This window comes from Anomaloglossus baeobatrachus, chromosome 1, assembly GCF_048569485.1.
Source record: "Anomaloglossus baeobatrachus isolate aAnoBae1 chromosome 1, aAnoBae1.hap1, whole genome shotgun sequence".
NCBI lineage: Eukaryota > Metazoa > Chordata > Amphibia > Anura > Aromobatidae > Anomaloglossus > Anomaloglossus baeobatrachus.
Genome location: NC_134353.1, coordinates 762,392,669 through 762,416,927, shown reverse-complemented (window position 1 = coordinate 762,416,927; position 24,259 = coordinate 762,392,669). Strand labels below are relative to the sequence as shown.

The following is a 24,259-nucleotide window of genomic DNA, read 5'->3' as shown; positions in this document are numbered from 1 at the left end:
GGTGTAACCTCACATTTTGTGTGATATTTCAATCTAAAGGAGTTGTCCAGCCTTATGATAATGGTCATCAATATCAGATCAGAGAGGGCCTGATACACAGCACCTCCATCGATCAGCTGTTTTAAGCTCTGGTGTCTGAGTGAATAGCAGCTCAGGTGCAGTTCTCTGCAATGGTAAATACACATTGAACCGTGCGTGCTATTCCAGCTCTTTTCAAGCTGGCCGGAGCGGAGAACATAATTGGTGGGGGAACCTGATGTCAGCCCCCATTGATGAATTATCTTCTAGATAGGTCATCAGTATCATTAGGCCAGACAACACCTTTAAGGTTTTCTCAGGTAATATGTTGTTTATTCGAAAAGACTGAAGAATTAAAGACATTTTCCATCATAATTCTATTGATATTTCTCAAAGTAATTCCAGCAGCAAATTTAGGAGTACAGTCCCCATCTCAATATAAACCTCTCATATCTCTGCAAAAACAAATTATATTTCTTCCTAAACAGAAGAACTGATTTTTGCAGAAACAGCAACACCTAGTGGCCAAAAGGAAAAATGATCAAAACCCAAGAAATTATGTACAAGTAGCAATTACATGTAAAACGTTTCCTTTCTTTAAAGTTAATTATCAGTTATGACATGTCATAAGGTTTTTAATACGAAGATTAGACAGTTTCAGACTGATAAAAACAAAAAAAAACATGGAGAAAATAGGCACATACAAGATGTAAATCCCATAAAGGCAATGCATGCCAATGCTAGTCTGCACCACATATAAATGTCTAATATCACCTACAGCTATAAACAGAATTAAAGAAAACTATTGAATGAAATCTGAAAAGGGGTCCTATCTGGAAAATGGAGAGCATGATATTCCTCGATCAGTTGTTGTCACTAGGACCCTTAAGCCCCTCCAGACTCTAGAAGAAGAGCTAAACCTTCCAATTACGTTTTCTGCTACCTACAATTTCACCATGCCCTAGATGTCTGGATCTGGGCTTATATCCCATTTATATAGGAGACAAATGTAGGACTGATAAGCAATGAGTCTTGGGAGCTTGCCTCGAAAGCCCCTAAACATGTGGGACAGCCTCAAACGGAAAGTTCCAGCAGTTCCATGATGTCGCCATGGGGGAAGGAAGAAGAGTCCAATGGCTGCTGTGAAGCTCCAGTGAACTCCATGCCCAAGAAAGTTAAAGGGTTAATCACATCTCCAAGATATTATCCCAATATGTAATTGGTGTAGTAATAATAATATTAGCAAATACCTTCAGTTAGAAATGTATTATAGTTCTCCTGATATAGCCATGTCTCCTAACCTCACATGCAGGGCATTGCAGCTTATATATCCATGGTTACGACCGCGAGCAACTAGCTGTCACTATATGAGTGGACACAACCATGGATACCTAAGCTGCAATGCCCTGCACATGAGGTAAGAAACATGGCTAGATCAGTTGAAATCTACTACATTTCTAATTGGAGGTAATTGATATTATTATATTACACCTACTACATTTTCAGATAGGATCCTGGAGATGGGAATACCCCTTTAAGGCAGTGCTTTCAAATAATGGAGGCCACACAAAATATTGACACTTTGGGCACAATTTGGCCATTTTCACTTGGGTGTGTACTTACTTTTCTTGCCAGTACTTTAGACATTAATGACTGGGTTGAGTTGCTTAGTTACACTGTTATACAAGCTGTACACACTGATTACATTGTACATAAGTGTCATATCTTTAGTGTTGTCCCATGAAAAGATAAAATATTAATAAAAATGTGAGGGGTGTACTCACTTTGGTGATACATTGTATATATCCTTCACCGTATGCCTTACACCACATCCAGAGTGCACATGATGCAATCTGTAATCCCAAATGTCGCAGGGGCCCCAGAACAGTTTTTTCACGTTCTGTGTGATAACCCGGAGATCAGGGGACACTGGGCCCAAGTGGCTCAGTTCCTACAGAACACATGAGAGTCCCCATCACTGATGATCCCAAGGCTTATCTACTATTTGTGGACCCGATCAATACCAAAAGTAGTTAAGATTGGACCTCAGTCAGCTATAGTCTATTTATAGCAGAAAATATGTGACGAGACATTGGATGTCATCAGGAGTGGGAACCATTTTGAATAGAAGTCTGCGCCTCTCTCAATTAAGAAAAAAATAACATCAGTCAGAGCTGCCATGGAAAATTAAAAAGAAAAAACAAATTGGAGTAGATGGATTAAAATCCTTCCTGACCCTTCTATCAGTGGGGTGGTAACGACTGGGGGAGAGGAAGGAAGGCTTCTGGGGACACACTAACTAGGTGGTCTTCAAACTTGCCCTTTATCAACCTATTTCACTAGATAGAGCTGACAAGCAGTAATGTCTATTGTGCCACATCTGATTCTGTTTATGTTGTAAAGGCCCCGTCACACTAAGCAACATCGCTAGCAACATCGCTGCTAACGAACAACTTTTGTGACGTTGCTAGCGATGTTGCTGTGTGTGACATCCAGCAACAACCTGGCCCCTGCTGTGAGGTCGTTGGTTGTTGCTGAATGTCCTGGGCCATTTTTTAGTTGTTGCTGTCCCGCTGTGAAGCACAGATCGCTGTGTGTGACAGCGAGACAGCAACAACTAATGTGCAGGCAGCAGGAGCCGGCTTCTGCGGAGGCTGGTAACCAATGTAAACATCGGGTAACCAAGAAGCCCTGTCCTTGGTTACCCGATATTTACCTTTGATACCAGCCTCAGCCGCTCTCACTGTCAGTGCCGGCTCCTGCTCTGTGCACATGTAGCTGCAGGACACATCGGGTTAATTAACCCGATGTGTGCTGTAGAAAGGAGAGCAGGGAGCCAGTGCTAAGCATTGTGCGCTGCTCCCTGCTCTGTGCACATGTAGCTGCAGCACACATCGGGTAATTAACCCGATGTGTGCTGTACTAGGAGAGCAGGGAGCCAGCGCTAAGCGGTGTGCACTGCTCCCTGCTCTCTGCACGTGTGGCTGGTCACTGGTTGCTGGTGAGCTCACCAGCAACTCGTGTAGCGACGCTCCAGCGATCCCTGCCAGGTCAGGTTGCTGGTGGGATCGCTGGAGCGTCGCAGTGTGACATCTCACCAGCAACCTCCTAGCAACTTACCAGCGATCCCTATCGTTGTTGGGATCGCTGGTAAGTTGCTTAGTGTGACTGGACCTTAAGAGTCTGGTCAGGTTCTCTGTATCTGTTCTACAACACCTTTATCACTACTATGTACTAAAAATGTTTACATTTGTTTCTGGTAAAGATTTATTGGACATCAAAACTTGTTAATTTTCTGTATCCATAATGTATCGGATCCTTTATATCTTCTCAAACCTTATTTGGTTAAAAAATAAAAAAATCTGTTGCATGACCCATTTTAACACTACGTATTGGCCGCCTGTGTATTTAAGCATTGATACGGAATTGGTCTCTATTTTTTTATTATTTTGGTCAGAGGTCCAAGGAATCGAGTTTGTTCTCGTGTCCATTCTGCAGCCTAGAGGAGGTGTAAGGCTATGCGCCCACGCTGCGGAAAATTAGCGGAATTTGCCTCGATTTTTTCGCGGAAATTCCGCACATTTTTCGAAATTCCGCAGTACAGCGAGTCCCCAGCAATTTCTATGGCATTTTGGGACTGCTGTGCCCATGCTGCGTTTTTTTCCACAGTGGAAATAATGCGGATTTCCCTGAGGAAAAATCTGCAGCATGTGAATTATTCCTGCGGATTTCTCCGCAGGGTCCCATACTTACCTGCCTTGATAGCAGACACCGGAGTCACTTTCTCCGTCCAGTGCACAGGAGTGCGGTGGAGCCAGGTACAGGAAGGAAGAGGTGGGCGGGGCCTGCACGAGCTCCGGTCATGTGACAGCCGGAGCTAGTTCAGGCCCGCCCACCTGCTCCTGCACAGTTCACACACGGCTGGAAAGGAAAGGAAAGTGCTGCGTGATGGAGGGGAGTATGAACTCCCGATCACTCAGCACTTGTTCTGCATTGAGGATGCAGTGCCCAAGCCATGGTACTATATCCTCAATGCAGAATACCGCAGCATATCCGCAGGACATTCCGCAATAAAACCGCAGCATGTAAACAGACAAAGTTGTGCTGCTGATTTCTGGGAGCTCCTGCGAAATGTCCTGCGGATATAACCGCAGGACACTTTCCCCTGTGGGCACATAGCTTTAGACTAAACAGAAGCAGCAGAAGTGTGTAACATTTCTAATAGATATCCTGTGATGGATAATCAGTGGTACAGGTCACATATCTGCAGGACGACAAGTCACTGCTTTGGCAGTATCGCAATAGTAGATTTATCAGTATTGCAGCTTATGGCTGGACCGCTCAGGAGTCACTATGAACATTTCTTTGCTTAGATACCCAGAAAACCCATTTATATCTCCAAGGATTGCAGACAAACTGACATCCTCGCTTCTGTCCGGTTACAAAATAAAATGTGACATTATATGTATATTATGGACACCCTGGAAAACAAACTCTAAAATACAAACCCAATGTGCATAGGTGAAGCTTCCAATTAAAGAGAACCAACCAGCAAGATTTTAATATATAAAGTAAATTCATTGCTATACTGGCACTAGGATGCTGAATGTAAGCATAGCTTTTTTTCTGAAATTGGATGTTTTATTTAAAAAATATGTGCAATTAAAGTTCCAGCAATCTCTTCTACTTGATTGACAGATGCAACAGGACGAGAATGAAGGGAATTTTGTTTACTTACCGTAAATTCCTTTTCTTCTAGCTCCTATTGGGAGACCCAGACAATTGGGTGTATAGCTTCTGCCTCCGGAGGCCACACAAAGTATTACACTTAAAAGTGTAAACCCCTCCCCTCTGCCTATACACCCTCCCGTGCATCACGGGCTCCTCAGTTTTGGTGCAAAAGCAGGAAGGAGGAAACTTATAAATTGGTCTAAGGTAAATTCAATCCGAAGGATGTTCGGAGAACTGAAAACCATGAACCAAGAACAATTCAACATGAACAACATGTGTACACAAAAGAACAACAGCCCGAAGGGAACAGGGGCGGGTGCTGGGTCTCCCAATAGGAGCTAGAAGAAAAGGAATTTACGGTAAGTAAACAAAATTCCCTTCTTCTTTGTCGCTCCATTGGGAGACCCAGACAATTGGGACGTCCAAAAGCAGTCCCTGGGTGGGTAAAAGAATACCTCGGTAAAAGAGCCGTAAAACAGCCCCTTCCTACAGGTGGGCAACCGCCGCCTGAAGGACTCGCCTACCTAGGCTGGCATCTGCCGAAGCGTAGGTATGCACCTGATAGTGTTTCGTGAAAGTGTGCAGACTCGACCAGGTAGCCGCCTGACACACCTGCTGAGCCGTAGCCTGGTGCCGCAATGCGCAGGACGCACCCACGGCTCTGGTAGAATGGGCTTTCAGCCCTGAAGGAACCGGAAGCCCAGAAGAACGGTAGGCTTCAAGAATTGGTTCCTTGATCCGCCGAGCCAAGGTTGACTTGGAAGCCTGCGACCCTTTACGCTGGCCAGCGACAAGGACAAAGAGCGCATCCGAGCGGCGCAGGGGCGCCGTACGAGAAATGTAGAGTCTGAGTGCTCTCACAAGATCTAACAAGTGCAAATCCTTTTCACATTGGTGAACTGGATGAGGGCAAAAGGAAGGTAAGGAGATATCCTGATTGAGATGAAAAGGGGATACCACCTTAGGGAGAAATTCCGGAACCGGACGCAGAACCACCTTGTCCTGGTGAAACACCAGGAAGGGGGCTTTGCATGACAGTGCAGCTAGCTCAGACACTCTGCGAAGTGATGTGACTGCCACTAGGAAGACCACCTTCTGCGAAAGGCGTGAAAGAGAAATATCCCTCATTGGCTCGAAAGGTGGTTTCTGAAGAGCCGTTAGCACCCTGTTCAGATCCCAGGGTTCTAGCGGACGCTTGTAAGGAGGGACTATGTGGCAAACCCCCTGCAGGAACGTGCGTACCTGTGGAAGCCTGGCTAGACGCTTTTGAAAAAACACAGAGAGCGCCGAGACTTGTCCCTTAAGAGAGCCGAGAGACAAACCCTTTTCCATTCCGGAATGAAGGAAGGACAGAAAAGTGGGCAAGGCAAATGGCCAGGGAGTAAAACCCTGATCAGAGCACCAGGATAAGAAGATCCTCCACGTCCTGTGGTAGATCTTGGCGGACGTTGGTTTCCTGGCCTGTCTCATAGTGGCAATGACCTCTTGAGATAACCCTGAAGACGCTAGGATCCAGGACTCAATGGCCACACAGTCAGGTTGAGGGCCGCAGAATTCAGATGGAAAAATGGCCCTTGAGACAGCAAGTCTGGTCGGTCTGGTAGTGCCCACGGTTGGCCCACCGTGAGATGCCACAGATCCGGGTACCACGACCTCCTCGGCCAGTCTGGGGCGATGAGGATGGCGCGGCGGCAGTCGGACCTGATCTTGCGTAACACTCTGGGCAGCAGTGACAGTGGAGGCAATACATAAGGCAGTCGAAACTGCGACCAATCCTGAACTAATGCGTCTGCCGCCAGAGCTCTGTGATCTTGAGACCGTGCCATGAATGCCGGTACCTTGTTGTTGTGCCGGGACGCCATTAGGTCGACGTCCGGCTTCCCCCAGCGGCAACAGATCTCTTGAAACACGTCCAGGTGAAGAGACCATTCCCCTGCGTCCATGCCCTGGCGACTGAGAAAGTCTGCTTCCCAGTTTTCTACGCCCGGGATGTGAACTGCGGAGATGGTGGAGGCTGTGGCTTCCACCCACAGCAGAATCCGCCGAACTTCCTGGAAGGCTTGCCAACTGCGTGTGCCGCCTTGGTGGTTGATGTATGCCACCGCCGTGGCGTTGTCCGACTGAATTCGGATCTGCCTGCCTTCCAGCCACGGCTGGAACGCCTTTAGGGCTAGATACACTGCCCTTATCTCCAGAACATTGATCTGAAGGGAGGACTCTGGCTGAGTCCAGGTACCCTGAGCCCTGTGGTGGAGGAAGACCGCTCCCCACCCTGACAGACTCGCGTCCGTCGTGACCACAGCCCAGGATGGGGGCAGGAAGGATTTCCCCTTCGACAAAGAAGTGGGAAGAAGCCACCACTGAAGGGAGGCCTTGGCTGCCCGAGAAAGGGAGACGTTCCTGTCGAGGGACGTCGACTTCCTGTCCCATTTGCGGAGAATGTCCCATTGAAGTGGACGCAGATGAAACTGCGCAAATGGAACTGCCTCCATTGCTGCCACCATCTTCCCTAGGAAGTGCATGAGGCGCCTCAAGGGGTGCGACTGGGCTCGAAGGAGAGATTGCACCCCTGTCTGTAGTGAACGCTGTTTGTCCAGCGGAAGTTTCACTATCGCTGAGAGAGTATGAAACTCCATGCCGAGATATGTCAGCGATTGGGTCGGTGTCAATTTTGACTTTGGGAAATTGATGATCCACCCGAATCTCTGGAGAGTCTCCAGAGCAATGTTCAGGCTGTGTTGGCATGCCACCCGAGAGGGGGCCTTGACAAGCAGATCGTCTAAGTAAGGGATCACCGAGTGTCCCTGAGAGTGTAGGACTGCTACCACTGTTGCCATGACCTTGGTGAAGACCCGTGGGGCTGTCGCCAGGCCGAAAGGCAGTGCCACGAACTGAAGGTGTTCGTCCCCGATGGCGAAACGCAGGAAGCGCTGATACTCTGGTGCAATCGGCACGTGGAGATAAGCATCCCTGATGTCGATTGATGCTAGGAAGTCTCCTTGGGACATCGAGGCGATGACGGAGCGGAGAGATTCCATCCGGAACCGCCTGGTTTTCACGTGTCTGTTGAGCAGTTTGAGGAACAGAACGGGACGAAAAGATCCGTCCTTTTTTGGCACCACAAACAAGTTGGAGTAAAAACCGTGACCCCATTGCTGAAGGGGAACAGGGATCACCACTCCTTCTGCCTTCAGAGTGCTCACCGCCTGAAGAAGAGCATCGGCTCGCTCGGGGGGCGGAGATGTTCTGAAAAAACGAGTCGGAGGACGAGAGCTGAACTCTATCCTGTAACTGTGAGACAGAATGTCTCTCACCCATCGGTCTTGGACATGTGGCAACCAGGCGTCGCAAAAGCGGGAGAGCCTGCCACCGACCGAGGATGCGGTTTGTGGAGGCCGAAAGTCATGAGGAGGCCGCTTTGGGATCGGTTGCTCCGGCGGTCTTTTTAGGACGTGACTTAGACCGCCATGAATCAGAGTTCCTCTGACCCTTCTGTGGCCTGTTGGACGAGGAGAATTGAGACCTGGCTGAGGGCCGAAAGGACCGAAACCTCGATTGTACCTTCCGTTGTTGAGGTCTGTTTGGTTTGGACTGGGGTAAGGACGAGTCCTTTCCCTTGGATTGTTTAATGATTTCATCCAATTGCTCGCCAAACAGGCGGTCGCCAGAAAATGGCAAACCGGTTAAGAACTTTTTGGAAGCAGAGTCTGCCTTCCATTCACGTAGCCACATGGCCCTGCGGACTGCCACTGAATTGGTGGATGCTACCACCGTACGGCTCGCAGAGTCCAGGACAGCATTCATGGCGTAGGACGCAAAAGCCGACGCCTGAGAGGTTAAAGATACAACCTGCGGAGTAGAGGCACGTGTGACTGCATTAATCTCAGACTGACAAGCTGAGATAGCTTGGAGTGCCCATACGGCTGCGAATGCCGGAGCAAAAGACGCGCCTATAGCTTCATAGATGGATTTCATCAGGAGCTCTATCTGCCTGTCAGTGGCATCCTTGAGTGATGAACCATCTGCCACTGCAACTATGGATCTAGCCGCCAGTCTGGAGACTGGAGGATCCACCTTGGGACACTGAGCCCAACCCTTAACTAAGTCAGTGGGGAAGGGGTAACGTGTGTCATTAAGGCGCTTAGTAAAGCGCTTGTCCGGAAATGCTCGGTGTTTCTGGACTGTATCTCTGAAGTTGGAGTGATCGAAAAACGCACTCCGTGTACGTTTGGGAAACCTAAATTGGAATTTCTCCTGCTGAGAAGCTGACTCCTCAAATCGGTGGAGCTGGCGGAGAAAGTTCTAGCACCTGGTTGATGGACGCTATAAGGTCATTTACTATGGCGTCCCCTTCAGGTGTATCAAGATTGAGAGCAGCGTCAGGATCAGAGCCCTGATCTGCCACCTCCGCTTCATCCTCCAGAGAGTCCTCATGCTGAGACCCTGAGCAGTGTGATGAAGTCGAGGGAAGCTCCCAGCGAGCCCGCTTAGCCGGTCTGGGACTGCGGTCCGTGTCGGAGTCCTCACCGTGGGACCTATGAGTCGCCCCAGGAGCACTTTGCTGCTCCGACCGAGGGGGGCCTGGGGGCAATGATTCAACAGTGCCCGGGGCCTGTGTTACCGGTCTGGACTGCAAAGCTTCTAGTATCTTAGCAGACCATCTATCCATAGACTCAGAAAGTTTGTCAGCGAATACTGCAAACTCTGTCCCTGTCACCTGGACAGTGGTAGCCAGTGGTTCCACCGGGGCCGAGGGTCCCACCAGTGGCTGAGGCTCCGGCTGAGTGAGTGTCACAGGGGCCGAGCATTGCACACAATGAGGGTAGGTGGAACCTGCAGGTAGCATAGCCGCACATGAGGTACAGGTTGCAAAATAAGTCTGTGCCTTGGTACCCTTGCTTTTTGCGGACGACATGCTGTTGTCTCCTCTTAGAGCAATCAGTGAGGGTATATAGCCAAAAGCAAATAGTGCGGCCGTACAGAGTAAATGTATACAATATAAGCATATAAATATACACTTCGGCACCCAGGGGGGCCAGCACCTAGTAACAGGTGCGGCTTACCGACCGCCCTCAGCGGTTGTGTGACCACCAGATTCCCTGCCTGGGCATCCCAGAGCTGTGGAGCTCGGTGTTGTCTCCCCTCTGAAGTTCTCCAGCATCAGAAGTGCTGATACGAATGGCTGCCAGCGTTCTGAGAGGAGGAGGGAGCCGTGGGCGTGCCTCAGAAAGTGCGGGAATCTGGTGCCCCGCAGTGCTCAGTGAGGGGGGAGGAGGATACCTCAGTATGCTCCAGCCCTCACCGCTGACATGCAGTCTAGCGTCCCGCCCTCACCCCTGACTGGCAGGCCCGTGGGCGGGAGTTTGCGATACTAGGCCGCAAAAGTCGGGGACTAAATTTATTAGCGCGGCCGGCAAACAAGCGCGGTCGGCGCGGTAGTCCCGGCGACGCAAAACACCCGGCAGGTGCTGCAGCGTCCGTTACACAGGCGCTCTATGCGCCGTCCCCAAGGGGACACAGAGTACCTCAGAGGAGCAGGGCCTGTCCCTGACGATACCCGGTCTCCTGTCCAGCAGATTCCCCCCCAGGGGCTGCGGAGGGAGCACGGTCCCATGCATGGTGACCGGTTAGGATCCCACTTCACCCAGAGCCCCTAAGGGATGGGGAAGGAAAACAGCATGTGGCTCCAGCCTTTGTACCCGCAATGGGTACCTCAACCTTAACAGCACCGCCGACCAGAGTGGGGTGAGAAGGGAGCATGCTGGGGGCCCTGTTATGGGCCCTCTTTTCTTCCATCCGATATAGTCAGCAGCTGCTGCTGACTAAATTGTGGAGCTTGCGTGCATGTGTGCCTCCTTCAACACAAAGCATAAAAACTGAGGAGCCCGTGATGCACGGGGGGGTGTATAGGCAGAGGGGAGGGGTTTACACTTTTAAGTGTAATACTTTGTGTGGCCTCCGGAGGCAGAAGCTATACACCCAATTGTCTGGGTCTCCCAATGGAGCAACAAAGAAATGTGGGTTCGGTCTAGCTATCTATTCCCATCCCTGTCTGTCTGCCTGCACAGGAATTAACGTCTATGACGGTGACAGGAGAAGGAAGGCCAGGCAGGCAGACAAGGGCGGGCATAAATAGCAAAACCCGACCCACATATTCTCTTCCTGTTGCACCTGTCAATCAAACTGCAGTGATTGATAGAACTTTACTTGCATATATTTTTTTAAATAAAACATCGAATCTCTGAACAAAAGCTATGCTTACATTCAGCATCCTAGAGCCAGTATAGCACTGGCTTTACTTTATATATGGAAAATCCTGCTGGTTGGTTCCCTTTAAATACAGAAAAAGCAAAAAAAAAAAATTCAAGCTTTAAAAGACACAAATTTAAAAACGAAACCAATGTATGGGGCTGATATTTTTGCAACTAGAATCACAGTTCCAATGTAACCAGTGAATGATTAAAGGGAACCTGTCAGGTCCAAAGTACACCCAGAACTGCTGGGTGAGATCTATAATTCCTGACCAACGGTCCCAGACAATAGTAGCATTTCTGTAGGGTTTCCTCTGTACCACCAATACTATACCACACTACCCTCAGGTAATGCAGGGCTCGTATTATACGAGCACCCTATACGCGTTGTATTTCTATCTGCATTCCTAGTCTAAACTCATTTATAGTCTTGGTTTGCCCCATCCGCTGCTGCACCAGCCCCTTTGCATATTAATATTTTTTCTACACATTGTACTGTCATGACATAATCTTTGTGCATTATATTGTCTATCTATACCAGGGGTGGGCAATTAATTTTCCCATGGGGTCGCATGAGAAATTGGGATGGTTTTAGAGGGCCGGACTAATATAATTAACTCGATTCTACACATATACATTATATTATATATATATATATATATATATATATATATATATATATATATATATATATATATATATATATATATACACACATATATATTATATATATACACATATATATATTATATATTATATATATATATATATATATATATATATATATATATATATATATATATATATATATATATATATATATATATATATATATATATATATATATATATATATATATATATATATATATATATATATACACATATATACACATATATTATATATATACACATATATATATTATATATATATATATTATATATATATATATATATATATATATATATATATATACACACACACACACACACACACACACACACACACACACACACACATACATACATATATATATACACACATATACAAACACGCATATATACTGTGCGTGTATAATATATATACACATACACACAATGTATACATACACACACAATCCCCATATACTACATCACTACACCCGCCACATACTACACCTGTAATATACATCACTATACACTACACCTGTAATAAACTACACCTCTATATACTATACCACTATATACTGCATCACTACACCCCTATATACACCTGTAATATGCTACATCACTATATACTACACCTGTAATAAACTGCAGCACATCACTATATACTACACCTGTGATAACCTACATCACTACACCCCTATATACTACACTTGTATTATACTACATCACTACACCCCTATATACACTTGTATTATACTACACCCCTATATACTACACTTGTATTATACTACATCACTACACCCCATATATACTACACTTGTATTATACTACATCACTACACCCCTATATACTACACTTGTATTATACTACATCACTACACCCCTATATACTACACTTGTATTATACTACACTCCTATATACACCTGTATTATACTACACCACTACACCCCTATAAACACCTGTATTATACTACACCACTACACCTGTAATATACTACACCCCATATACACCTGTAATATACTACACCACTACACCCTTATATACACCTGTAATATACTACACCACTACACCCCTATATACACCTGTAATATACTACACCCCTATATACACCTGTAATATACTACACCACTACACCCCTATATACTACACTTGTATTATACTACATCACTACACCCATATATACTACACTTGTATTATACTACATCACTACACCCCTATATACTACACTTGTATTATACTACATCACTACACCCCTATATACTACACTTGTATTATACTACACTCCTATATACTACACCTGTATTATACTACACCACTACACCCCTATAAACACCTGTATTATACTACACCACTACACCTGTAATATACTACACCACTACACCCCATATACACCTGTAATATACTACACCACTACACCCTTATATACACCTGTAATATACTACACCCCTATATACACCTGTAATATACTACACCCCTATATACACCTGTAATATACTACACTACTACACCCCTACATACACCTGTATTATACTACACCCCTATATACACCAGTATAATACAGGTGTATATAGGGGTGTAGTGGTGTAGTATAATACAGGTGTATATAGGGGTGTAGTATAATACAGGTGTATATAGGGGTGTAGTATAATACAGGTGTATATAGGGGTGTAGTATAATACAGGTGTATATAGGGGTGTAGTATAATACAGGTGTATATAGGGGTGTAGTATAATACAGGTGTATATAGGGGTGTAGTATAATACAGGTGTATATAGGGGTGTAGTGGTGTAGTATAATACAGGTGTATATAGGGGTGTAGGATAATACAGGTGTATAAAGGGGTGTAGTATATTACAGGTGTATATAGGGGTGTAGTGGTGTAGTATAATACAGGTGTATATAGGGATGTAGTATTATACTACACTCCTATATACACCTGTATTATACTACACCACTACACACCTATAAAACTACACCACTACACACCCCCCATATACCACACCTGTAAAAACTACATTCCCATATACTAAACCACTACACCCCAAATATTTGTCAAAAGTTACCCCTCTCCCCCAGCCCCCCGCCTGCCCGCCCCCATTGTCCCCGCAGGTTACTAGTAACCACTGACCTCTCTTCTTATCGTTCCCGTCCTCAGACACCTCCGTACGAGCCCCCCGCTGAGCTGCTTCTCCTTCACATGGCCAGGCTGGGCCGACGCTGTATTCCTAGGAGCCCCCGCCGCTGCCTCTCTCCATACGGCCCCCGCCTCTGCAGCTTCTCCTGCCGGGCGGGAACTTTTCAAATGACACACGCGCGCCGTACTGACGATATCGGGGCGCGCGTGTGTCACAGAGAAAAGTGTCGGGCAAGGAACAGAGGAGAGATTCCTGCGTTCCGCTGCCTACACTGTGCGGAGCTTCAGGATCTGTCCTCTGTTTCCTACCCGACACGCAGTGTCTGATGAGGGTCAGGGCCGGCTCCAGGTTTTTGCGGGCCCCGGGCAGAAGAGTCCCAGTGGGCCCCATCAACACGCAGACACACATACGTACACATACATATTTAAAGACAAACTCACAAAAATACATATAGAACGGACACATCTATACAGTCATATACACTAACATACATAGATACACATTATACATGCCTACAGACACACAGCTCTGCTGCATACAGACACATAGCTCTGCTACAGACACACATAGCTCTGCTACAGACACACATAGCTCTGCTACAGACACACATAGCTCTGCTACATACATACAGACACACATAGCTCTGCTACAGACACACATAGCTCTGCTACAGACACACATAGCTCTGCTACAGACACACACAGCTCTGCTACAGACACACATAGCTCTGCTACATACATACATAGCTCTGCTACATACATACATAGCTCTGCTACATACATACACACATAGCTCTGCTACATACAGACACACATAGCTCTGCTACATACAGACACACATAGCTCTGCTACATATATACATACATACACATTGCTCTGCTACATACACACATAGCTCTGCTACATACACACACACATAGCTCTGCTGCATACATACACACATAGCTCTGCTGCATACATACACGCATAGCTCTGCTACATATATACATACAGACAGACACACACGCGGCTCTGGGGCCCAGCACATACGGCACCGGGGAGGTGTGTGGGGGGGGGGGGGGTTGCAGGGAATACACCTAGGGGGGGTTAAGAGCCCATACAGCTCACCAGCGCCCATAAATCGGGGGGTGGCGAGGGCACATACTGCTCAAGTCACGGTGGAGAGGGGGCCCACACAGAGCCGGAAAGAAGCACTGTGCTGGGGGTCGCTGGCTGGCACTGCAACTCTCATCTGTGCTGTGGGATGAGCAGGATGCCGGCCGGTAGCTCCGCCCACAGATTAAGGTCAACCAGGAAGTCTTTGCTCCTTAAAGGGACGGCACCGCAGATTCCTGCAGAGGACTGCGGTCCCCATAACTCGGCCCGGGGGCAGCAGAACTAAGGAGAGTGGGCCCCGGCCAAGGGGCACCAGAACTGACGAGGCCGAGTGAGCCTCCCCCCGGCTCTCCAGGGCCCCGGCATTTGCCCGGGCACTGATGAGGGCAATCTGACCACGCGCCTCCCGGAGCCTGGAGCTCCGGACAACAGGTCAGACTGCCCTCATCAGTGACCGGCCAGCAAGGACGCCCTGAACCAGGCGGGCCGGTCACAGAGAGTAGGCGGGCCGGATGTGGCCCGCGGGCCGCCCCTTGCCCAGGTCTGATCTATACCTTATTTTGACTTACATTGCATATTTAGTGTGATTTTGGACCACAGTCCCCACACTAAAGGGTGCTTTACACGCTGCGACATCGCTAACGATATATCGTCGGGGTCACATCATTAGTGACGCACATCCGGCGCCGTTAGCGATATCGCAGCATGTGACAGCAAGGAGCGACGATCAACGATCGCAAAAACGTCAAAAATCATTGATCGTTGACACGTCGCTCCTTTTCATAATATCGTTGGTGGTGGTGCATGCCGTTGGTTGTTTGTCATTCCTGCGGCAGCACACATCACGATGTGTGACACCGCAGAAACGACGAACATTATTATTATTATTATTTATTATTATAGCACCATCAATTCCATGGCGCTTTACATGCGAAAGGGGTATACATAATAGGGCAAGTACAATAATCATAAACAATACAAGACACAGACAGGTACAGGAGGAGAGAGGTCCCTGCCTGCAAGGGCTCACAGTCTACAAGGGATGGGTGAGGATACAGTAGGTGAGGGTAGAGCTGATTGTGCGGCGCTGTATCAGACTGAGGGTTACGGCAGATTGTAGGCTTGTCGGAAGAGGTGGGTCTTCAGGTTCCTTTTGAAGCTTGTCAAACATCTCCTTACCTGCGTCCACCGGCAATGAGGAAGGAAGTAGGTGGGCGGGATATTCCGCCTGCTCATCTCCGCCCCTCAAGTTCTATTGGACGGCTGTCGTGTAACGTCGCTGTGACGCCGCACGAACCGCCCCCTTAGAAAGGAGGTGGTTCGCCGGCCAGAGCGACGTCCCAGGGAAGGTAAGTCCGTGTGACAGGTGTAAACGATGTGCGCCACAAGCAACGATTTGCACGTGACGCACAACCGACGGGGGCGGGTACGCTCGCTAGCGATATTGCAGCGTATAAAGTGCCCTTTACTGTTTGTGTGCAATTTTTAATAAATTTAATAAAATGTGTCATTTATATGGCATATCTGTCCACTTTGCCTCTTTTCCTCGTTAAACACAATTTGTTGTGTGGACATATGCAATATAACCATACAGGGATCTAAGTATCTATATCCCATGGCTAACACTTTTTACATTTTGTCTATATGGAATTGTTGTATAAACAGATCTTTAAAAAGTATTTCTAAAGACTGCTTAGGAGATGCTAATGAGGGCTGTGACTAGTTCCAGCGGCGATAGTTCCTCAGGGTAGTCGGCTCACTTAGCTTGGTATCATGCTCCTGTAGGCGTGATAACCTGATTTAAAATGCTCAGCGTCATGGCAATGCAATACAGAGCCGCACATGTGCGCAGCTTTGTACCGGTCAGCTTTCCGCTTCCTTGATGGCAGGTGTATGCGTCCAGGCTTTAATGACACTTACTGCCCATAATCAGAAGTCGTCCCCACTTTTGGTCATGCACACTACTCCTCTATGAAGCCGGGACACATACATGCAACTTCTGAGTAGAGCCCATAACCAGAAGTGCGGACGAATTCTGTTCATGGGCAGTGAGCGTCTTTAACCCCTTAACGACTGCAGACAGTAATCTTACGTCCTAGCAGTCATAGGGTTAATCTCCCCCGGCTGTTGCCGGCAACCGGGGGAGATCGGCACACTTCTCAGCTGATTTCTACAGCTGACATGTATGCCTGCTAGGCACGAGCAGAATCGCGTTCCACCCGTACGTTTTAACCCCTTAAATGGCGCTGTCAATATGTGACAGCGCCATTATAATAGAGATCGCGCTAGAACTTTACTCACAAGGACTCCACCGGAAGTCAAGTGATGTGATCATGTGCATCCGGTGGTTGTCATGGTAGCACATGGTCTTGTGATGACTCCTGTGCTCACATGACTAAGGTCCAGTAAACAAACAGCCGAATGCTGCTTGTTACAAGAGATGATCATTTCTTCCAGTTTGAGCGATGCTGCTCTGATCGGGAGAAATGAACAAGCAATCAGACAGCTGATTGTTATAGCACCCTAGGGGGACTAGTAAAATGAATTAAAAAAAAAAGTTTTGAAAAATTAAAAATAAAGAAAAACCTAAAAGTTCATCACCCCCCATTTGTCCCATTGAAAATTAAAGGGTTATAAAAATGAAAAATACACACACATTAGGTATTGCCACGTTCAGAAACACCCGATCTATCAAAATATAAAATCAAATTATCTGTCCAGTAAACAACGTAGCAGCAAAAAAAATTCCAAATGCCAAAATTACGTTTTTTGATCGCCACAAAATATGCGCAAAATGTAACAACAGGAGAGCAAAATGTAGCATCTGCGCAAAAATGATACGGTTAAAAAGATCATCACTGAGTCATAAAACCCAAAGAACGAGTACGCTACACATCACAGAAAATGGCGCAAAACGTACACCACTTCTTTCGCACAAACTTGATTTTTTTTTAATCCCTTAGATAAAAATAAACCTATTCATATTTGGTACCTACAAACTCACACCAACCTCAAGCATCACAGCAGCACCAGTTTTACCATATAGTGAACACTGTGAATAAAGTATCTCAAAACCAATAATGCAATCACACTTTTTTTTTGCAATTTTTTCGCATTTGGAAATTTTTTGCCGTTTTCCAATACACTATATGGTAAAACTCATGGTTTGATTTAAAAGTACAGCTTGTTCCGATAAAAAACGAGCCCTCACATGACCTTATTTACTGAAAAATAAAAGTTACGTCTGAATGGGGGAAAAAAACGGAAAGGGCAAAATCGGCTGGTTATGAAGGGGTTAAAGCTAGGGACCCATATACACGGCGTCAAAAGAGCTCAATGCTAACAGGTTAAAAGCCGCAAGTATGTGCGGCCTTGTATCACATTGCCATGGCGCTGGTTGTTGTAAAGCATATTAGCATGCCCACAAGGGCGTGCTATCATGCCAAGCGGGCCAACTAGCCAAGGAAATAAAGCCCCTGCGACAGGTCCAGGCCCTCATTAGCATCTCAATCGATTTTTAGAAATACTTTTTGTAAAGATCTCTTTTTGTATGCTAGTAAATGATGTGAACGTTAGGCAGGGATTCTAGATATGCACCTAGAAATGCTTGTGGTTCTGGGTGCACTGCAGACCTGACAGGTTCCCTTTAATTTGATAACCAAATAAAAAATTAAATTAAAATTACCATCTTTTATCATAATAGAGTTTTCCGTCCTCTATCCGAGCTTCAAAGCGCTGGGCAGGAGATTCAGCTTGTGTTGTTGGAAGATGTTCTGGAGTAGATGGCGATACTGAAAAACAAATATAGAAGTTCCAAGGTACAATCAAACCTCAAATATGCCTAAAGGTGGCTTTACACACTGCAACATCGCAAACGACATCGCTGTAACGTCACCGGTTTTGTGACGTAATAGCGACCTCCCCAGCGACATTGCAGTGTGTGAAACACATCAGCGACCCGGCCCCTGCTGTGAAGTTGCTGATCGCTACAAATTGTTCAGGACCATTCTTAGGTCCTTTGTTTCCCGCTGTGCAGCATGATCGCTAGAAAGTTTCAGTGTGTAAAGGGGACTTAAAGCACTGGAAACGAGTGATGTGTCACAATATCTGTCAATCACTATTCTCTGTCAGTCGGTCTCTCCCTCTCGGTCTCTCTGTCGGTCCGTCACTATCTCTGTCCCTCTCTCACAGTCTGTCGGTCATTTTCCCCTCCTCTCTCATACTCACCGATCCCCGGCGCGGCGCTGCACGGCATTCACACTGCTGCGGCGGCTTTTACTATTTTGAAAAAGCCGGCCGCTCATTAAACAATTTCGTATTCCCTACTTTCCCCGCCCACAGGCGCCTATGATTGGTTGCAGTGAGACACGCCCCCACGCTGAGTGACAGGTGTCTCACTGCACCCAATCACAGCAGCCGGTGGGCGTGTCACTATGGAGTATAGAAATAAATAAATAAATAATTTTAAAAAACGGCGTGCGGTTCCCCCCAAATTTAATACCAGCCAGATAAAGCAATACGGCTGAAGGCTGGTATTCTCAGGATGGGGAGCTCCACATTATGGGGAGCCCCCCAGCCTAACAATATCAGCCTGCAGCCGCCCAGAATTGCCACATACATTAGATGCGACAGTTCTGGGACTCTACCCGGCTCTTCCCGATTTGCCCTGGTGCGTTGGCAAATCTGGGTAATAAGGAGTTATTGGCAGCCCATAGCTGCCACTAAATCCTAGATTAATCATGTCAGGCGTCTCCCCGAGATACCTTCCATGATTAATCTGTAAATTACAGTAAATAAACACACACACACGAAAAAATCATTTTTCTTTGTCGCTCCATTGGGAGACCCAGACAATTGGGTGTATAGCTATTGCCTCCGGAGGCCACACAAAGTATTACACTCAAAAGTGTAAGGCCCCTCCCCTTCTGGCTATACACCCCCAGTGGGATCACTGGCTCACCAGTTTTGTGCTTTGTGCGAAGGAGGTCAGACATCCACGCATAGCTCCACTGTTTAGTCAGCAGTAGCTGCTGACTATATCGGATGGAAGAAAAGAGGGCCCATACTAAAGGGCCCCCAGCATGCTCCCTTCTCACCCCACTCTTGTCGGGTGTTTGTTAAGGTTGAGGTACCCATTGCGGGTACGGAGGCTGGAGCCCACATGCTGTTTTCCTTCCCCATCCCCCTGAGGGCTCTGGTGAAGTGGGATCCTATCGGTCTCCAGGCACTGAGGCCGTGCTCCATCCACAGCTCCTGGGAATCTGCTGGACATGGAGCGGAGTATCCTCAGGGACATGGCCCTGCTACGTTAAAGGTACTCTGTGTCCCTGTGGGGACCGCGCACGGACACACGGCAGCACTGCTGGGTGTGTTAGTGCGCCAGGGACGGCGGCGCTGCCCGCACTAGTGCCATCGCACACTACAGCTTGCTGGGTGTGTTAGTGTATTAGGGGACTACCGCGCTAACCGCCGTTGCCATTTTTATTTCGGGCGCGGCTGGGACTTGTGGTGCGCCGGGGACTTCCGCGCCGACCAAGGCTTATATGCCGGCCGCGCTTATCACTCGAGTCCCCGGCTTGCGCGGCCTAGTCTCACTTCGTTTCCGCCCACAGACCTGCCAGTCAGGGTAGGGGCGTGACGCTGCACAGCACGGCAGCGCTGAGAGCTGGAGTATGCTTTGCATACTCCACCCCTCTCACTGGATGCACGGTGAAACCGGCAGCGCTGAGAGCTGGAGTATGCTTTGCATACTCCACCCCTCTCACTGTGTACACTGTGAAGCCGGATTCCCGCACTTTCTCAGGCACGCCCACGGCTTCTTCCTCTGCACAGGACGCCGGCAGCCATTCTTGTCAGTGTTTTCTGTAGCGACAGAAGAGACAAGTTTAGGAATCCCTGGCAGGGATTCGGATAGTCACACAACCGCTGTGACCAGGCGTTAAGCAGCACCTGTGGGGCTGACTCCACTAGTGCCGAAGTGCACATATACATATATGTTTATTCACTATGCATTGCACTGTTTAGCTGCATTTTTGTATATACCCTCCTTGATTGTGCGGAGGACATAACAGCATATTGTCTGTGTAAAACAGAGGTGCAGAAGCACATGTTTTCTATGCAGCCGGTACAGCATGTATGGCTATATGGCCGGCAGTGTACATAGACCCCCATTGTATACTACGGAGTCTCTGCTAACCGTCCAGGACATGGGGACGGTGCCTGCAGTATTTACTGACAGATTTTCTGAGACTATGGCTATGATACTAGAAGCCTTGCAGTCCAGACAAGTCTCTCAAATCCAGGAGGGGCCTTACATCCATGGTCCCCCTCAGTGGGAACAACTTTGAGCTCCGAGGGGTCATGTGCTTCCCAGAGTGACAGCTCTGACACGGACGACAGTCCCAGATAGTCTGAGAGGCTCGCTATGAGCGGCCATCGACTTCATCACACTAGTCAGGGTCCCAGCAAGCGGACTCTCTGTGTGATGTGGCGGAGGTAGCTGCTCAAGATCTAATCCTGAGACCGCTATCAATCTGGATACACCTAATGGTGACGCCATAGTCAATAATCTCATAGCGTCCATCAATAGAATGTTAGTTATTTCTCCCCCAGCTCCTCCAGGGGAAGAGTCAGCTTCATAGCAGGAGAAATTCCATTCACGTATCCCAAGCGTACATTAAATACTTTCCTTGACCACCCTGACTTTACACAGGCAGTCCAGGAACACCACGCTTATCCAGTTAAGCGCTTCCCCAAACGGCTGAGGATACACGTTATCCCTACCACCTGACGTGGGCAATGGCTGGACCCAGTGTCCCAAGGGGCATCCTCCAATCTCCAGCTTGCAGCTAGATCCATAGTTGCAGTGGAAGATGGGGCTGCACTTAAAGATGCCACTGACAGACAGAGGGATCTCTGGTCGACATCCATCTATGAGGCTATCGGCGCGCTGTTAGCTCCAGCATTCGCAGCCGTAGAGGCACCCCAAGCTACTTCAGCTTGTCTTACACAGATGGACATGGTCACACGTACATCTGTTCCGCAAGTGTCATCCTTAACCGCTCAAATGTCTGCATTTGCGTCTTAGGCGATTAATGCTGTCCTGGGCTCTACGACCCGTACGGCAGTGGCGTCCGCTCACTCCGTGGTTTTACGCAGGGCCTGGGTGTTAACTGCATGGAAGGCAGATTCTGCTTCCAAAAAAGGGCTTAACCAGTTTGCCTTGTTCTGCTGACCGACTGTTTAGTGTGCGTGAGATGTAATCATTAAACAGTTCAAGAGTAAGGATTCTTCCTTACCTCAGCCCAGACAAAACAAACCCCAACATACCAAGGGACAGTCGGGGTTTTCGGTTTTTTCAAGGCTCGGGCAGGTCCCATTTCTCCTCGTCCAAAGAGGACTCAAAAGGATCAGAGGAGCTCAGTTTCTTGGCGGGCTCAGTCACGCCCAAAAAAGACAGCCTGAAAACCCACTTCCAAGAGGCTTCCTCATGACTTGCGGCCTCCTCTCTCCACATCCTCGGTCGGTAGCAGGCTCTCCCGCCTTGGCGATATTTCGCTGTCACAGGTCAAAGTCGGTTGGGTGAGAGACATTCTGTCTCACGGGTACAGGATAGAGTTCAGTTCTCGTCCTCCAACTCAATTCTTCAGAACTTCTCCACCTCCCGACCGAGCCGACGCTCTTCTGCAGGCGGTGGGCACTCTAAAGGCACAACGAGTGGTGACCCCCGTTCCTCTTCAGGAACAAGGTCACGGTTTTTACTCCGAATTATTTGCGATGCCAAGAAAGGACGAGTATTTCCGTCCCGTTCTGGATCTAACACGGCTCAACCAGCTCGTGAACACCAGGCGGTTCCGGATGTAATCCCCCGCTCCGTCATCGCCTCAATGTTTCAAGGAAATTTCCTAACATCGATAGACGTCAAGGATGCTTATCCCCACGTGCCGATTGATCCAGAGCTCCAGCGTTTCTACGCTTTGTTATAAGACGCGAACACCTTCAGTTCGTAACCCTGCCTTCTGGCTGGCGATAGCCCCATGGGTCTTCGCTAAGGTCATGCCAGCAGTAGTACCAGTCCTGCAATCTCAAGGTCACTCTGTGATCCCGTGTTTGGGAGATCTACTTGTCAAGGCACCCTCTTAAGGAACATGCCAACACAGCCGAACGTTGCGCTGGAGACTCTCCAGAGTTTCGGGTGGATCATCAACTTTTCAAAGTCAGATCCGACCCCGGGCCAATCACTAACATATCTAGGCATGGAGTTTCATACTGTCTCAGCGATAGTGAAGCTTCCGCTAGACAAACAGCGTTCACTACAGACAAGGCTGCAATCTCTCCTTAGGATCAGTTGCACACATTGAGACGCCTCATGCACTTCTCACGTAAGATGGTAGCAATGGCGGCAGTCCCTTTCGCGCAGTTTCATCTGCGTCCACTACACTGGGATCTTCCCCGCCAATGAGACGGGAAGTCGACGCCCATCGACAGAGACGTCTCCCTTTCTCAGGCGGCCAAAGAATCTCTACGGTGGTGGCTTCTTCCCACCTCATGGTCAGAAAAGAGGTCCTTCCTACCCCCATCCTGGGCGGTAGTTACGACAGGCACGAGTCTATCAGAGTGGGGAGCAGTTTTTTCTCCGCCACAGGGCTCAAGGTACGTGGATTCAGCAAGAGTCCACCCTTCAGATCAATGTTCTGGAAAGCAGAGCAGTGTATCTTGTCCTACAAGCCTTCCAGCAGTGGCTGAAAAGCAAGCACATCCGAATTCAGTCGGATATCTCCACAGCGGTGGCATACATCAACCACCACGGAAGAACACGCAGCCGGCAAGCCTTCCAGGAAGCCGGCGGATTCTGACGTGGGTGGAAGACACGGCATCCACCATATCCGCAGTTCACATCCCAGGCGTGGTAAACTAGGAAGCAGACTTCCTCAGTCGCCAGGGTATGGACGCAGGGGACTGGTTTCTTCACCCGGACGGGTTTCAGGAGATCTGTCGCCGCTGCGGGATGCCGGACGTCGACATAATGGCGTCACGGCACAACAACTTTGTTCCGGCTTCATAGCACAGTCTCACGATCATCGAGCTCTGGCGGCGGACGCCTCAGTTCAACATTGGTCGCAGATTGGCCGAGGAGGTCGGGGTTCCCGGATCTGTGGTACCTCACGGTAGGCCAACCGTGGCCACTACCAGACCGACCAGACTTGCTGTTTCAAGGGCCCTTTTTTCCATCTGAACTCTGCGGCCCTGAACATGACGGTGTAGCCATTGAGTCCTGGATCCTAGCGTCTTCAGGATTATCTCAGGAGTGGTTGTCACCATGACGCAGGCCAAGAAGCCAACGTCCGCCAAGATCTACCACAGATCGTGGAAGATATTCTTAT

At 48.1% G+C, this 24,259-nt stretch overlaps 1 protein-coding gene across 1 annotated transcript in view; it reads right to left on the bottom strand.

Moving 5' to 3' along the window:
• Positions 1 to 24,259, bottom strand: part of SUDS3 (SIN3A corepressor complex component SDS3) — a 133,633-nt gene that overhangs the window by 25,507 nt on the left and 83,867 nt on the right. The window contains exon 10 of the mRNA XM_075324268.1: positions 18,562 to 18,667. Within this exon, the coding sequence (XP_075180383.1) occupies positions 18,562 to 18,667 (106 nt within the window). The remainder of the gene's footprint in view (positions 1 to 18,561; positions 18,668 to 24,259) is intronic.